Source organism: Danio aesculapii, chromosome 22 (assembly GCF_903798145.1).
Source record: "Danio aesculapii chromosome 22, fDanAes4.1, whole genome shotgun sequence".
NCBI classification, from domain to species: domain Eukaryota; kingdom Metazoa; phylum Chordata; class Actinopteri; order Cypriniformes; family Danionidae; genus Danio; species Danio aesculapii.
The window spans coordinates 38,117,066-38,134,821 of record NC_079456.1 but is presented as its reverse complement, the minus strand read 5'-3'; the positions used below and the strand labels follow the sequence as shown (position 1 = coordinate 38,134,821).

The following is a 17,756-nucleotide window of genomic DNA, read 5'->3' as shown; positions in this document are numbered from 1 at the left end:
TCCCCAGTGGATTAACTAGCACACATTAATTGTTCACCTAAATAATAACAATAACATACACTGCTTTCATTTGCACTTGATGTTCTTATTTCACAACATTTCCATCAACATTTATTTAGATAAAGTGCGTCGGTCAGACAAGTCACCATCGGCCTTCCCTTTTGAAATGCTTGTTAATAAATTCCCCTATTTCTCTTTCTCAATGCAGGTCTTCGAGGCAGCCCCCTTAACTATGGGATTTCAGAGCTACTGAGGGCACTTTCACAAAAGGAGGGAAAAGGGGCCGGCACGGAGAACAAAAGGAGAGGATTGAGCTTTTGAAAAGAGGATCAGTTCTTTCGGCCCCAGCGGGGTGCATGCTGCCCCCTCAACTGGACGTCCTCTTTTGTACGAGCGAGGGAAAATAAAAGCAGGCATGCGCAATAAACTCAGAGAGTTCCGGGATGGGGGACGCCCCATGCTGGGACTGAGGGACAGGACTCTTGTGGTGCTGCTGATGGCTTTGGCGCTGACAGTAACGGACGTCCGGGCTTCCTGGGATCAGATGGAGGTTCTGGGAGATGTAAAGTTGGAGGCGTCTATGCACTCTGCCGTGCTTTCGGACATCCGGGAGGCGGAAGCAGTGGTTGCGACAGTGTCGCAGCCTAGCGGATTCCCAGACTCCTCTGCGGTGGTGGGCAGGGTGTTTCGATTGAGGGTGCCCATCAAAGCGAAGGACTCCGGGAGCATAGTAAAGGTGAGAGAGGCAGTTCCTTCAAAGCCTAAAATGCATTGCAAATGTATGCAAACAAATTTGTCCCTCCGGTGCTCAGCGGATCGTCCCCGCTATATCAGATAGCAGCACATCAACACTCCCCAGCCAGTGAACTCAGTCAGTGCAAAAAAAAAAAGACGTGACTTTGCCCCAAGCACTGCTCAAATCTTATTCTACGCTTTCCTTATGACTGATGGAGCATAAAATATGTTGGTCCCTGTAATAACGTAATACTACTTGCAAACACGTGGTCTGCATCCCTGATGGCACGGACGTCTCGGAGATCTGCGAACAGACATGCGGGGGTGCTTTACATTTAGATCAACGGCATAAACAAATCTGTTTGTTTACCAAAATTCAGTGTTTGTATTCAGCTTTGGAGTAGTTGATGCTACAATTGGTTATTTGTATTCGCTGTTAAAAATGCCTTTCTTACGTTGAGTCTTTGTCCAAATATCTAAAATAGGCATAGACGAGTACAAGATACAGAAAAACAAGTCAATTTTAAGCAGTTTTTTCCCTTAAAGCAAGCCTAATAATCTGCCAGTGGGGTAAACAAAGCAACTTTGTTTTTTAACTTCTCTGGCAGATTATTTAGCTTGTTTCTAAAGAGAAATCGATTTAATTTTGATGTGCAGGATTGCAACGGGTCGTCTAATCTTTGGACTATCATGGAATATTAAAAGGTCTCTTCCAGACATCGAAAGTCAGGGAATTTGACATTTTCGTTTTTATCCAGGTCATGGAATGACAAGGGTTTATGTTATTAATTAATAATAACATCTTATTTTCATTCATTCATTTTCTCCCGCTTATTCGGGCCTGGATCGCGGGTTAATAAATAATAATAATATATATATACAACTGTGAATATACAGGACAACTGTGACGAAAGGTTTTGATCCACTTCAAAATAAGTTCTCCACTGTATACAGTGGTGTTTTACACATCACGTTCTTAAATGTCTGTTTATTTTATTTATTTCATTTTATTAAACTATTAGAAATGGCATATTTTATCCGTAACCTGCAGAAGTATTTAATAGTTACATAAAAAATTACAAATAAAAAGCCTTATTGTTTGTTTTATTTATTTATTTGTTTGTTTATTTATTTATTTGTTTATTAATTTTATTTATTTATCTATTCAGTTATTTATTTATTCAGTTTAGTTATTTATTTATTATGTCATTTATTTATTCATTCAGTTATTTGTTTATGTATTTATTTTTTTCAGTTTATTCAGTTGTTTATTTTATTTATTATTTATTTATTTATTCAGTTTAGTCATTTATTTATTCATTCAGTTATTTGTTTATGTATTTTTTTCAGTTTATTCAGTTGTTTATTTTATTATTTATTTATTTATTTATTTATTTATTCAGATTAGTTATTTATTCATTCAGTTATTTATTTATTTATTAATTTATTTATTCAGTTTATTTATCTATTCAGTTATTTATTTATTCGGTTTAGTTATTTATTTATTATGTCATTTATTCATTCAGTTATTTGTTTTTTTATTTATTTTTTCAGTTTATTTATTTATTTATTTATTTATTTATTCAGTTTAGTTATTTATTTATTATGTAATTATTCATTCAGTTATTTATTTATTTGGTTTATTTATTTGGTTTATTTATTGATTGATTGATTGATTGATTGATTGATTGATTGTTTTGTGACCCCCTGGTGTGATTGTTATATTAAAGACACAGCAATAGGTTCAGATGCAGCACATTATACATCACCAGGTTAAACTTTGACACCTTTACGACACTCGCATACATTAAAAATAAATACAGGCCTGAACTGAACATGGTGGATGATCTCCGAGTGGCGTTCTTCAAAATTAACCGATGAATACACTCGTGTTCATCGTTGTGTGCAAGGTTTATAGATTTATAATCACCTCAGGGAATATTGGGGGTCGCGAGTCACTGTTATTTTGGGGGCTGAATAGTTTGTGAACCCCTGTCCTAAACAAGTGTGACGTGACTATTAAAGATATATTATTCTTTATATCTGCTCAGTGCTCATAGACCATGAAAAAATCTGCTTTTTAGCAAGGGAAAGTTGGTGTATTGGACATTTTGCTTGAAGTAGCTGTCTAGAAAATGCGTCCTGATTTAAGAATAACTAGATATTTGGATTAGAAGCAAGACTTAAACTCGTAAGCAAGAAAATAGTTTATTTTTCCATGTACAAAACCCAACAAGGTATGCGCAGCTTTCATCTGTCAGCTTGCATTTCTTGGAAACCAAGTGGTACAAACACAATGAAGCATCTCCTTTTGTTGTTGTTGTTGACCACCCAGCAGTTGATGAGACCTTTTTAAACCATCCAGTCCATGTCAACTGTTGTTAAAAGCATGACCCCCGTCCATATCTGCTCATTGTGTTTCTCTGTCCCGTCTGAATGTTGGGCGGCTCTCCCAGGCCTTCAGTGTAATCCTACATTCACTGGATCATTTCTGCCCTGTCAAGCGCATTTTTTAAGTTGAAACCACAAGCCCCTTTGTGCACTTTGGGAAAATCTGTCTTGACAGCTGTGCCGGAGAATCTAACGCCCAACAGTTAAAGCTGCCTACAGCTGTTTCCCTACATAACCATTCAGACCTGTCCAGACCAACAGACACACAGTCGACTTCCTCTTTCATTCCCTTACACCATTAGATTCGGCAAACTATTATTATTATTATTATTATTATTATTGTTATATAAAGTAGAGGGTGAATTACATCTACAGTGGTACATGCACAGACTGAACAACAATAATAACGATAATGCATTCTAGGGCTGCACAGTATATTGCTTTAGCATCGATATTGCAATGTGTGCACCTGCAATAGTCATAACACAGGATCTAATTGGGATTATATAGTTTAGGGTTATATATATATATATATGTGTAGGGATTATATAGTCACACAGTTCAAATGACATGAGATTGGTTGAGTTACTGCAGAATTTAACCGTAAAAAAGCAAAATGTTATCATTTTGCACATTTGTAAGCACTAAGAGATTAATTCAGACACTTGCAGTAACTTTTATAGAGACATTTTTTAAGTATAAAGTCTTTGTAGTGGTGTTTTATGTCAGATTTTTTCAATTCTTGTACCTGAATAAGATTTGTTTGCTGAAAACCATAAAGATTATTACATTTCATGCATGATTTATTCCCTACAGAATCATGCCAATCAATAGAATATTAATACAGGGTGTCCGCTGGGTCTTAAAGTCTTAAATTCACTGACATATAGTGTTGTAGGTCTTAAATCATGTTAAACTTGATATGGGACGATAATCGTTTTTAAGGTATACCACAGTATGGAAAACTTTTCTTGTTGTTTTTTAGGACAACAGTATCTACAGCAGAAAAGATCTCCAAAGATTTAGTTTTAAATTGTAAAGAAATCTGTGTTTCTGAAACTAATAAAGACAGCAGAATGATTGATTCAATGATTTATTTGAATTATTTAGCTTGACCCAGCAGGCACACAACATCATAAGACGTTAATATTAGGTTAGGTGTGGGTCGTGACTTCAGGTGACCATAATTCAATGTCTCGCCAGCATCAAAGGACAACATTAATTTGACTTCCAATAACGACGTTGATTTTAGGTTGTGTTAGAAAGTGACCAAAATCCAACTTCGAGGCAACATCTTAAACGTCATGTTGAGGTCAAGTACTGACATTTATTCGTCAGGTATGCCAACCAAAGGGTTAGGGTTAGGGAGTGCTCGAAAACAGTATATCGCTCAACCTTTTCGAAAATTTGCCCTCGAATTAAGAAAGAAATAGATCTTCGTTTGAAGTACACTATATATAGTGAATGAGTGTGAATGCAAGAGTGTATGGGTGTTTCCCAGTGTTGAGTTGCAGCTGGAAGGGCATCCGCTGCGTAAAACATATGCTGGATGATTTGGCGGTTAGGGTTCTGTTATATAATAAACTATGCAAGTACATGTCAACTTAAACTAACCCTAGCCATAGTGTCTACTAATACTTGCGGATTAGTTAGGAATGTAACTTATAATCAACAATATTAATCAAAGGGACCATCAAAATAAAGTGATACCAATATTACTATCATTTAAGCTTCAGATAACCTATATTTAAAAGAGCAGACCCTCAAATGCTGGGTTATTTTAACCCACTATTGGCTGTAATAGCGACTAACCCAAATCCTGAGTCAATTTTTTAAAATTAAATGAATAGGACCGATTTTAACCCAATGTTAGGGTTAGTCCATAATTCATTTTCATTCATTTTCCTTCAGATTTATACGAGGTCCCCACAGCGGAATGAACCGCCAACTATTCTGGCATTTGTTTTACGCAGCGGATGCCCTTCCAGCTCCAACCCAATACTGGGAAACACCCAAACACACTCAAACACTATATTACTTTAGCTTATTCAATTCCCCTATAGTGCATGTGTTTGGACTGTGGGGAAAACCGGAGCACCCAGAGGAAACCCACGACTAAGAAAAGGACTAAGCCGAAAATAAAATAAGTGAATGACAAGGGTTGAACATAAAGAAATTAAGTTGTGCCTAAAACATGATATGAAATGAGTAGTTTGAACAGACATCATGTTGTGAAGCGCACGAGACATTTCCATGTTAATATATTAGCTCTTCTTACTGCATTGGAATTTTTGAACGCTTAAATTCTTTAGTATCGTGTTTAGCCAGTCAAGTCCTAATCCCTCTGTTCACGCCAAACCCCATCAGTAAGATTTCCACGAAGTACTCCGACCCTCAGATATTCATAAATAACCCACTGTGCTAAAGATCCTTTTGAAGTTACTGACCTACTTCATGCTTTTACATTTCTTGCCTCCATTTTATCAAAAGCAGCCAATGGGAAGCGCTTAAAAGAGAAAAAGCCAACTCATCTTAAACAAACCCCAATCCTGTTGTCCTGTATTGAAGACTAATAAATAAAACTAAACATCCTTAAATGTCAAAGCCAACTGACGAACGCTCTTGGATAAATAGAGCCAGCTGTTTTTACACGCTTTCTGTTTGAGCGAACGACGACTCTCGGAGCTTTTCATTTCTCTGAATTCCTCTCCTCCTTCACACTCGTCCGTGACGGCAGGATTCTTCGTCTTCTCCTCCAACCCCTCCCTTTTTCAGCACAAAGACTGGCACTGAAACCTAATTAGCCTCGGCAGCGAGGCAGTGGAAAAGTTGTATTCCTGCAGCCGATAATACAAAAACGCCATCGGAAAAATGAGTCATTGACAGGGAAAGAGATGCACGTTAAGTTGACAATCGATGCAGTTTTGGGTCTCGTGGATGCTTATTCTCTCTCCTTCATTTGTTATGATACAGTCTGCATGGCAACCAGGGTTGTGCGGTTGCCAGTGGCTAGGCTAGAATTACTCCGCCGCAGTAAACTGCCCTTAAAGGAGGCTTTCATTTCAGAAACAAGGACTTCAGCTTCAGTTTTAGCTGGATTTAGAAACAAAGGCAGCAAAACACAGCCCTCGGCTTGCTTGTGTGAATGAGTCGACTTCCCTGTGGTTCCCTTTACGTCCACTAGAGGGCAGCTAGGGGTTGACTTAAGTGTCCTTGACTGTTCTCCTTGTGATTGTCTCAGGGAAAAAATGGAGCTCTGTGGATTTGCTCCATAAATAAGCTCTTGTTTTAGTATTTGTCCCTTCTTTTTGCTGATCCCGTATTGAATTTAAACGTCTGCATGTATTCATGACACTCATCTCTCATATCTCTCTCTCTCCCTCTCTCTCTCTCTTTCATAACATTTCGATAGCAATCCACGATAGAGAATGCTTCTTGCCATTCCTGACGCTTTCCTTTTCTTCACGTTTGCTGTTTTCTCCTTTGTTCGCGCTTGTACCGCAGCGTGGATCAAAAAGCTGACATTCCCTCCTCACTGAATGGCAATTTAAAGTTGTATAACAAACAAACAGCAGCTCTCCCGGTGAGCCTTTTTATTCTGCTTCCTTTTCTGTCCCTGTCTGAAAAAAAAAACCCATGTCGTTCATTTGATAACTTTCATTCACCTCCATGCCGTCGCCATCGGCCACTTGAAGGCTGTTTTGATTTCTGCAGCTCGGTCGCACATTTGGCAAATCCCCCTCTCTCTGTCTCTCTCTCTGTCTCTCTCTCTTTCTCTCAAGTGACCTGAACACACACACACAAACACACACACACACACACACCGACACGTTTCATTTAGTAATTTTCGTCTGAAAAAAATTGGGTCATGTTCTGCAGTCCTGGCGTTTTTTTCCCTGGGTATGAGTGGGTTATTTTCAAAAGATCACTCTGTCTCGACATTAACAGTGCGAATTCTTCACTCCTTCATATCCCACTGGCCTTTTGGATCTGGGTTGTTGACATGACGTTGCATTTCTGGCTGTCACACGTGACACAATTTAATATAATTAGTACTGACATCATTAAAAATGCTGCAAATTAGGACTGGGCGATGTTGGAAAAAAAAAGTTTCTAAATGGACCAAACTAGCTAAAACAAGTCTCCTCACATTGGTCAGAGTTTCTCGGTTTACCCCGCTTGGCTGTCATGCGTCATTATTTTAGTTTATGACGATGAGCAACAAGACATTGGCTGTTTCTCAATTCCAAGAACGCAGAGAACGGACCTATGTTCTTGTGGAGACCGGTCTGGCCAGGTGTCCTCAGACGAACGAACTTAGGAGACCATGAGAACAGAGAACGCGTCCTGTGAGGAATGAGATGCTGCGTTCTTCATCATGGTCACGTGACCTTCACTCGGTTTTTAATGAAAATGATTTAAACATTACAGCATTCACACAACGATTTATTGCTTTTCCCATTTCAAAATATATATTCTGCGTATTTGTATTTGACATGAAACGCACATTTACCGGTAGGAATGAGGACATCCCGCCGTACTCATAACTCTCTCTTCATATATCCGTGTATATGCCTATTACATACCCATAATACACTGTGATATAGCCGGGCTTGAATCGTATCGCTTTCTCACTACAAGCGATCCGCTCCAGAGTTCGTTTCAATTGAGCCGAGACCTCCTCATTCAGGCGATCACGAACCGATTGTTTTGGCGCAGATCTGAGCATGTTAACTAGGGAAATGAGCCGGGTTCCTAAACAAAAGTCTAGGTGTGACAGCACCCTAATGCAACATTATTGTAAAGTGTTACCTGACTTCCTTTAAACCAAATCTCAGAACTGTCCTATGGTGTGACTTTCTCAAAGATAGTTCAGTAAATTACAGATTTGATTCATTAAAAAGAAAATCGTCAGATCGTTAATAAATACCTCAGGCCTAATGTTAATATTTTAGTGCTCATTTTGATCATTTTTTCATCCACATATTCATAAAAACCGGTGAATCGATCCGTTTAGTCACTGAAAGCCATATAATCTGGTGTGACACTATATGTGCATTTCCATGGGGAACTTTAATTAGTTGAAGGACCCCATTCAGGATCATGCGACTGAAGCCCCCTCCCTGTAAAGCCCATGATGTGCACCTGTTTAATACTTGTGATTTTGGTCACTCTTTGTTTTGATGGTCTGTTTGGTGCATTGCAGCTACATGCCAACTAATTCTCATTAGATTATTAGTAGACTGTTGGGGTTAGGGTTAGTGTAAGTGGACATGCAAAGTTTCTTCAAGTCAGTTAAATGTGTTGAAGGAGCAGAATCAGCAGATATTAAGCAAACAGGCTACTAATACTCAAGTGGACCATCAAAATAAAGGGTTACCCAGATTTTCTTTTAGATATGTAATGTTTTTGGGAACTCCAATACAATGCTGTCTGACACTATTTACTGAAAAGTCAGACAAGTCATGGAGAAAAATATATTATGAATATTTTCAGTCACTATATGAGGACAAGTGTCCAACAATGAAGATAAATTGCTGTCACGTATTATATATGTGTATGTATTATACAGGTTGCTTTTCTTAACTTCTGCTGTCACACCATACATAGGATTAGGGCTGAACAATATTTTATTTTGATATTGTATTGGAGTTCCAAATATAATTCCAGAGTCCCAATGTAAACCTGATTAAACATCTCTGTAAAACCCTTGGTGATAAAGTTATAGCTAAGAAATGTTACAGTCAGTGATCTGTACATTGAACAGCCATTCTTGTCTTGGGACAATTTTGAAAAATGATTTTGATCCTCTTTAAATGTTGACTACTGTATATACCATTATGTAAAGGGATCATTTGATGTGTTCATCCAGTCAAAATCATTTGTAATTATTTTGTAATAACATTTTTTGTTCTTTAAATTGATAATAACATCTTTAAATTGACTGTTTTTCCATCAATCGGACATGAAATAGTTAATTGAAGCTGAAAACATTGAAATAATGAAATGGCCAGACCAGAGTCCTGATGTAAACCTGATTAAAAAAATTCTGAAAAAACCTTTGGTGACAAAGTTATGGTTAAGAAACACTACAGTCAGTGATCTGTGGAGGAGATTAAAGATATAGTCAACATTTGAAGTGGATCATCATCATTTATCAAAGTTTTCCTAAAACAATTGAACAACAGCCATTCTTGTCTTAAGACAATTTTGAAAAAAAGGTTTTGATCCACCTCGAAATGTTGACTACTGTATATTGAAAAAAACAACAACAAGCAAAATATCCCAATGTCAGATTTTTCCAATATCGTGCAGCCCTAGTATGAATTTCACAGAGTGACTTGAGTATCTCTATTTGGATTTATTTATTTATTGATTGATTTATTTATTGATTTATTTATTATTTTAGATAGATTTGGGGTGATTCTGTAGTGAGAGTGCATCTGCATAAAATCTGATAGCCAATCTACAAGCACAGATCAATATAATAAGAAAAAGATACAGCTCTGATAAACAGTGTTTTAAACTGTGTAACTGTGTATTATCAGATACAATAATTGAATTATTTGTTAATAATGTTACAGACGGTCCAGTTTCTTATCTTACCTGAATGCTTTTAAAATCATTAATCGGCCTCAAACACATGCAAATGATGCATCATAATACAAACTCAACATTGCATATCTTGCAGTGTGCCTATTGTGAATGATCATTGCGATTTCGATGCTAAAACAGCGCCCTATATTGCTCCGTTATAATATATTTGCATTATAATGTCGTTTTACATGGGATTTTTACGGTAAAGTTCAATAAAGAGTAAAAACTACATAAATATATATATTTAAAAAAAAAACACGGACGACCCATGTGCAAATGTACTCAGAAGCCAAGATGAGTCGAGTTGCATGAATTTTTAACCAAAGAAAATGGGTTTAGTCATTTGTCGTAAACATCAGCTTGGCCAAACTAAAGGGCTCTCCCTCTTCGAAATTTTCCAAGCCCCACCGCCTCCTTTTGTCTCTGTTTCTCTCTCTAATATCACAAAGACATGCCTGAGCCTACTCCTTCAGAACTATGAATCTTATCTTTTCAGCTGTCTTCATATCCCAACAATGGGATCTTTTCTTCCCGCAGACTCCCCCGCAAGCGTGCCCTAACAATGGACGGCTTTATTCGACCCACAACGAAGGGAGTTTTGATTCATCCATGTAATTTGCTCATTTCATGGGGGGGAAGAGTTTATACTTCTCATCAGGTCTTTTTAGATTTTGTTATTACAACCCTATCGCAGACGTCCCGAGTGCTCATCCAAAATTAAAATTCTGTTATCAATTGCTCGCTCTCAGGTTGTTTTAAACCTGCATGACCCCCCCCCCCCCCTTTAAGTAATGGGTTTAAAAGTTTATCATTTACATTCATTAAATTAAATCTAATTCAGCCATGTTGCTTACCATGGCCTTCGGTTTTAAAGGGGACCTATTACGCCCCTTTTAACCAGATGTAAAATGAGTCTCTTATAAGTCTCTGATGTGCCTAGAGTGTGTATGTAAAGTTTCAGCTCAAAATACATCACTAATAATGTTTTAGAGCTCTTTGAAACTGCCCTTTTTATGCTTTGATCCTAAATGTGCCGTTTTGGTGACTGTCGCTTTAAATTCAAAAGAGATTGTGCTCTTTATCAAAAGAGGGTGGAGCTACAAATAGCTGCGTGTCAGCATAGTGGCAGATTCAAAAACAAGCCTACAGTTCTATGCTAATGAGGTGGTCACTAATGGGCGGAGCTTTCCTCCTCTGATGGCACATACTAAGGGAAAATATCAATCAAAGTGTTTCTACAGATAATATATAAGTTCATATAAAATTAATACACTTTTATCATTAGTAGCTGGTTATATTCACGGACTGTTGCCACACAACTGTGATTAAATACCTTATAAAGTGATTTTTGCATAATAGGTCCCGTTTAAATAGTGTTGTAATGATGATCAATTTCAAGGTAAACCACAGTAAATTGTCTGATGGTTAGCTTTACTCTTTCAAATATTCATTATCATTAAAACTGATTAATTTTTATGATTTTTGGAAAAACTCAATATTAATACTGCGATATTTTTTTTTTTTTTTTTTTTTTTTTTTTTTTTTTTAGCTGATTGCAAAATGTTGCAATGTAAAAAAGGTTGTCGTTAATAAATACTTATTCAGTTATAGTATGTTGTATTTCTATCATTTAAATTGTGTGCTGCACACTATTGAGAATACGGAGCTGGACACAAGGTCAAATCAGTCAGAAAAGTCACAATTAGATATAATCGAATCACAATTTAGTGAAAAACAACAAAAATGTGGATCTCTGTGAGGTAGCTTTCTAAATGCAGATGTTTGTTCATGTTGTTCCAATGTTTGTGCATGTTAAATTCCCAAAATCGTGCGTGTATATGTGTATATGTGTGTGTGTGTGTGTGTGTGTGTATATATATATATATAATCTACTTGAAAGAATACAAACATAAGTAAACAAATCCAAAATACAGGGATCCATGTTCATGTTGTTTTTCACAAAATTTCATAACTTTGGCAATTTAATTTGCTGTTTGCTCATTCTCATATAGAAAACTTAGCAGAACGCCTTTAGTGTGTGTAACATGTTTTTTAATAAAATCTATTCCATGATCACCTTGATATGAAACTTTAACCATTTTAAATTAACCATTACGTTTCTAAACAACATGAGTGAGTAAATCGTAACTTTAATAATTTAGGTCCCTTATTTTTCCCATGATTTATGGCCCTGGCGTTAGTACAAGTACCCCCCAGAAATCTGTCTCTTTGCTTTGCAGCTCTGCTTGTGCCATTCAGAATCATCCCAACAGACTTGCTGCAGCAATTGAAATATGAAAGAAAAAACAACTGTGTAATATTCTTGTTATTGACATTCTCTCTGCACTCATTTCTGCCTTTCCTCACTTAAGTCAAGAGAAACATGCCTTTGGCAGAACTTATACTGTCTTTAGTGTGGGTTGCATGAATCATCACTATGGAAACTATGTGGTTCCCTAAATGTCAGTGTGTGTGCTGCCACTGATGCTCTAGTTTCAGAAGGCGGCATTGAAGACTTGCCTTAAACTTCCGTTTTGCTCTAAATCAAGGTCTGAAAAGGCACCAAAAGTAGACACATGCCATCTGTGCCATATTTTTTGCAGGGGTGGTATAAATTTGACTATATTTAACAGCATGTGTGAGGTATTTTTTGCCAGTTCTATATTTCCATTAGATGCTGCTGTGTTTGTACACATGATGAGGTGAAATGTAAGTATAGGATCAGTGGCTGTCGAATCAATTCTCTAATTGAAGGATGATTCCAGAATCGATCGATAGTTTGACACATTCTGTAATTGATAGCTGTGTCCGGTTTGTTCGTTTTAAAGGGATAGTTCGCCCATATCTGCAGTTCGTTTACTCGTCTAATAATCAAGATTGACAGCAAGATATTAATTTGAAAGTAGTCTATAAAAACAGTCAACTTTGTGGAATTGTTGTTTCACTTTAAGGGTTATGGCCCCTCTTAAGACTCCATATTTAAATCTACATGGTAGCAAATGAAATTTGAGAGCTGCAGCTGTGAAGAAAAGTTGTCATTATTGTATGCGGTAACCCTCTAAATCAGGGGTCACCAATCTCAGTCCTGGAGGGCCGGTGTCCCTGCAGGGGCTTCAACATACCTCAACACACCTGCCTGGGTGTTTCAAGTATGCCTAGTAAGAGCGTGATTAGCTTGTTCAGGTGTGTTTGATTAGAGTTGGAGCTAAAATCTGCATGACACCGACCCTCCAGGAACAAGTTTGGTGACCCCTGCTCTAAATCCTCAAAATGCAACTGATCCACGCAAGCCACACACCATTTGAAGTGCAGCAGTGACGTTTCAAGCCCGCTATCAATCAACAAGACTATAGATCAGCCTATAATTAGACTCCCACCTGAATTATTAATGTCTCTCTTAAGCGATCAAATAGGTTCACAATCAGGCTCGCGCACACGAGCCGGTGGGTTGATGGAAACACTCAAAAACAAGACTGCGATAGGTAAAGAGTTGTGGTGGAGTTTTGTGTTTAAACCTTTGAAGCTTGTCAACTGAAATGAAAAGCCCAGCTGCTGGTGCCCTCGCTCACTCAGTGACTGTTGTGTACTGGTTCCAGTTTTAATAACCCAACCCCTGAGCACTGGCTCTAAATAATGTATGAACCCAGATTATTATCAATCACGTTAAGAGGATGGAAGCAAAGGATGTATTTTTGTATTTGCAAAGAGGCTTGTTTGTGTTAATAGATCTTCTCAATGCCATTGATTCATTTATTGGTTATTTTTGACTTGAGCGCTCATTGAGCAGCTCTCCAGCTGGTGGAGTATCTCATGCCGCAGGGAGCTCTTTGCCACTGTGAGAGCACTCGTTCATTATAGTCTTCACCCCTCCTGTCCTGCTGAATTTAAAGATACTGAATTTGCACTACCAACCAGAAAAGACCGAATACAAAAACTAATAATGATGTATCATTTGAGAAAGACAACTTTGATTGATGCGATTTGGATATTAGTCATGTTACAGAGTGAGATTTACTTGCAGGTTTAAAGTGTTTGACTTGGCAGTGCATATCTGGCATCAGTGTAAGCTCGTTTGTCTTGTTAAATTTCCAACGCGAGCCATTCAGTTGCAGTAATCGTTATTTCTTCTCTCGTTTTTACAGATCACAGAAGCAAGCAAGGATGTGCTCCCAGCGTGGCTGCATTGGGATGCAGAGAGCGGCACACTTCAAGGCCTTCCACTAGAGACAGACAAGGGCGTTCACTACATATCCGTTTCAGTTTCCAACGAGAGCAAAGTCTCCCAAAGCCCAGATGTGTTCTCCATTGAGGTGCACCCAGAGGAGCACGCTGAGACGGACCCTTTTCAGCTTGCAATCCAGCAATCGGCAAGCAATGATGCCCAGCCTTTCATCTGTGGCAACGAGGAGCCTGTTACTGTGCTCACTGTCATCCTTGACGCTGACCTCACAAAGATGAGCTCGAAGCAGAGGGTGGAACTACTTGCCAAAATGAAAAAGTTTTCTGGCATGGGGCTTCAGCACATGAAGATTTTGCCTGTGGTCAACAACCGCTTGTTTGACATGTCTGCTTTCATGGCAGGACCAGGAAATGCCAAGAAAGTGGTTGAAAACGGAGCCCTTTTGTCCTGGAAGCTCGGCTGCAGCCTGGATCAAAGCAGCATTCCTGACATCAGCAGTGTTCAGGTTCCAGCAAAAGAGGGGACTATGTCAGCGCAGTTGGGGTATCCGGTTGTTGGATGGCATATAGCTAATAAAAAGCCCCACGTGCCCAAAAGGGTGCGAAGACAGCTCAACAACACCCCCACTCCCATTCCCTCATTACTCCCTCCAACAACTTACCCTGAGCCTCCCATCCGTATCGTTCCAACTCCAACCTCTCCATCTATTGCTCCTACCTCAGAGAGTTCTGCCCCACCTGTTCGTGGTCCCGTGCCCCTTCCTGTGAAACCTACCATTCGAAACAGGGATTCAGCTCCCTCCACTCCAACCTTAGGCCCCCCTCTACCAACGCGAGTAATGGTCACCACCAGCACCATCGCCATCCAGCCAACAATGACCAGGCCTGTGTATGTTGGAGCCTCTGTTACCCCAGCAACACCCACCACCAGGAAACCTACAAAGAGACCTCCAAAGAGACCCAAGACAACACCCATACCAAGAGAACCCAAGACCACGACAACCAAGCCACCAAGGCGCAGCACCCCTGCAGTTATTGTAGTCGATGGCAATATAAAGCCTGAGCTGCGTAACCCAATTGATCAGGTGAATGCGTATGTCGGCACCTATTTTGAGGTGAAGGTTCCATCGGATACATTTTTCGACAAAGAAGATGGAACTACTGATAAGTTGAGGCTCACTTTGCGCAAGGGCAATGATGTGGTCGGGGATGATTCCTGGATACAGTTCAATAGCACAAGCCAGTTACTGTATGGATTACCAGACCCAGAGCATGCAGGGAAACATGAGTATTTCATGCAAGCAACTGACAAAGGAGGTCTCTATGCAATGGATGCCTTTGAGGTCCGTGTCAACGCGTGGGGAAACAATGTTAAGTCACCTGTATTATTTACCGCTGTGTTTGATGGGGATGCACGTACGGTCACCAATGACATTCACAAGAAGATCCTTCTCGTCAAGAAACTGTCCCAGTCTTTTGGTGATCGCAACAGCAGCACCATTACGCTCAAGAGCATCACCAAGGGTTCCATCATAGTGGAATGGACCAACAACAGCCTTCAGCAAAGCCCGTGCCCAAAAGAGCAAATACAGCAGTTGAGCAGAAAAATCTCCGACCCAGAGGGCAAACCCTCATCGATGTTCAGATATGCCATGGAACCAGACTTCAGGCCCTCAAATATCACCGTCAGAGGCACAGCAAGCTGTCGGAACTACATGTTTGTCCCGTTGGGTGAGATCCCAGATCCGACCCCCTCTCCTGTTACTCCCGCTGTGGGTGCGGGAAGACAGAGCACTGATGATGTGTATCTTCACACTGTCATACCAGCGGTGGTGGTTGCAGCCATTTTGCTGATAGCTGGAATCATCGCCATGATTTGCTACCGCAAGAAGCGCAAGGGCAAGCTAACAATCGAAGACCAAGCGACTTTCATCAAGAAAGGAGTACCCATCATTTTTGCAGATGAGCTCGATGACTCTAAACCACCCCCATCTTCCAGCATGCCCCTTATCCTTCAGGAGGAAAAGCCTCCGCTTCCTCCGCCGGAGTATCCCAACATGGCTAGTCCAGAGACAACACCTCTGAACCAGGACCTTTTGGGAGAGTACACGCCTCTACATGATGAGGATCCCAACGCCCCTCCCTACCAGCCACCACCACCCTTCTCCACCCCAATGGAGGGGAAAGGATCCCGCCCCAAGAACATGACCCCCTACAGATCGCCACCCCCTTACGTGCCACCCTAATGTTTGCCAAAACCTCCGGAGCAGGAGGATGGGGAACTTTTTTTAGTTCCACACCAGTGTGTTGTTTCTTTGCATTATGGGATTTTTAGAAGTGGGGATGCTGCAAACTGGGGTTCGGGGTTTGAATGTAATGGGATGTTTTTTGTTAAACAGGACTCTTGAGGAGATTTTGGGAGGGTGGGGTAAGTGGATAGTCTGCAAAAGGACAGCAAGAACAACCTCAGCCTCTGACTACTCTGGTTATTGCTAAACTGTTGGGGACAGGACTGTACCCTCCAGTCGTGGCGCTTTTGTGTCTAGATGGGCTTTTTGACTAATTATGGGTTTTGTTTGAATTCATTTTGTTTTCTGTTTTGTTTGACTCAGAATCAAAACTCCTTGCCTAACAGCACTCTTTCTATCTTCTGAATTCGTTAATCACGAATAACATAAGCGGACAATAAAGCTGACTGCAGGTGCAAAAGGTTTCATACAGAAATTCAGTAACACAAGGGGAATAAAAGAATGGCCTTGAGGGACTTGGACGGCGAATGCGGAGAGTTTTGTGGGATGTCGATTCATTATGGTTTTGCCTTTTAACATGAAATTAAACTGTTTTTATTGTTATTCACTTGTCTAGTTAAATCACTACAAAGAAGAGGTAGCCAAATTGACTTTCCGTTTCTTTAATCCACTGTACAATTGAAAGTTATGCTTAATCATCTTTAATTTTTGATCATATATATTTTTATTATGTATTTTTTTTAAGTATTACACTGAGATCAACACTATTTTCCACCCCTCGATTCTGAAAAAAGCTAAAAAAATGATAATTAAATCACTGAGGAAGGTATCACAGTGTGTTCTGACTTGAGATTTGTGCTATGTAGATTCTCGCCAGCAATGTGAAACTTTTGGAGGAGGTAATCTCCTGAGTGAGTCCTCTATGCAGATTCTGCCTTCGACCTGACAGGCCCGGAGCCCAGTATTGATCTCACTTAATCATATTTCCCATAGGCTACGAAGAAATCTTGTGATTTAATTGGACGTACAGGTTGACGGTGTCTTTGCATCCTTAATTCTCTCGTAAGGCGACAGCAACGGTGTCGAGCACCCTCAAGTCAAAACAACCAATGTACGATTCCACCCAAGCTACTGACAGTCATCCAGACAGATTACTCAATCTCAGACTTGATTTAATCAGAACAAGCTCGGGTTTCGACGATTTGTAGTTTCTTTATTTTGTTTTTCTTTGTTTTTTAATCTTAAATATCTATCTATATATCTATATCTATATATTTCAGTGATGATTATGGAGTATATGCCTTGGATTCACTCAAAATAACTCAAAATAAAGATTGAAGATTTTGATAACGGTGACCCATCCTCTACACAACGGCATTGTTTATTAAATGTCATGTCATATATATATTTGCAGTTGAATGCCATATTTTGCCTTGGTGGTTTCGCAGCAAGTGTCTTCTGTACATAATAATCTGCCTGTGGATATAACTGTATTTATAGTCCAAACGTGTGTAAATCAGATATCGTAACAAAAGAAATAGAGAACAAAAAATTCTGTTTGTTTTAGATGAGGGGTGATTATTTTTTATATATATATATAGTTAT

General features: G+C 39.3%; 1 protein-coding gene across 1 annotated transcript in view; it reads left to right on the top strand.

Annotated features, from left to right (window-relative positions):
- The window catches only part of dag1 (dystroglycan 1), a 48,705-nt gene extending 31,198 nt beyond the window's left edge, over positions 1 to 17,507 (top strand). The window contains exons 2-3 of the mRNA XM_056447321.1: positions 209 to 736; positions 13,866 to 17,507. Of these exons, the coding sequence (XP_056303296.1) occupies positions 416 to 736; positions 13,866 to 16,148 (2,604 nt within the window). The 5' untranslated portion in view covers positions 209 to 415 and the 3' untranslated portion in view covers positions 16,149 to 17,507. The remainder of the gene's footprint in view (positions 1 to 208; positions 737 to 13,865) is intronic.
- The last annotated feature ends 249 nt before the right edge of the window (positions 17,508 to 17,756 follow it).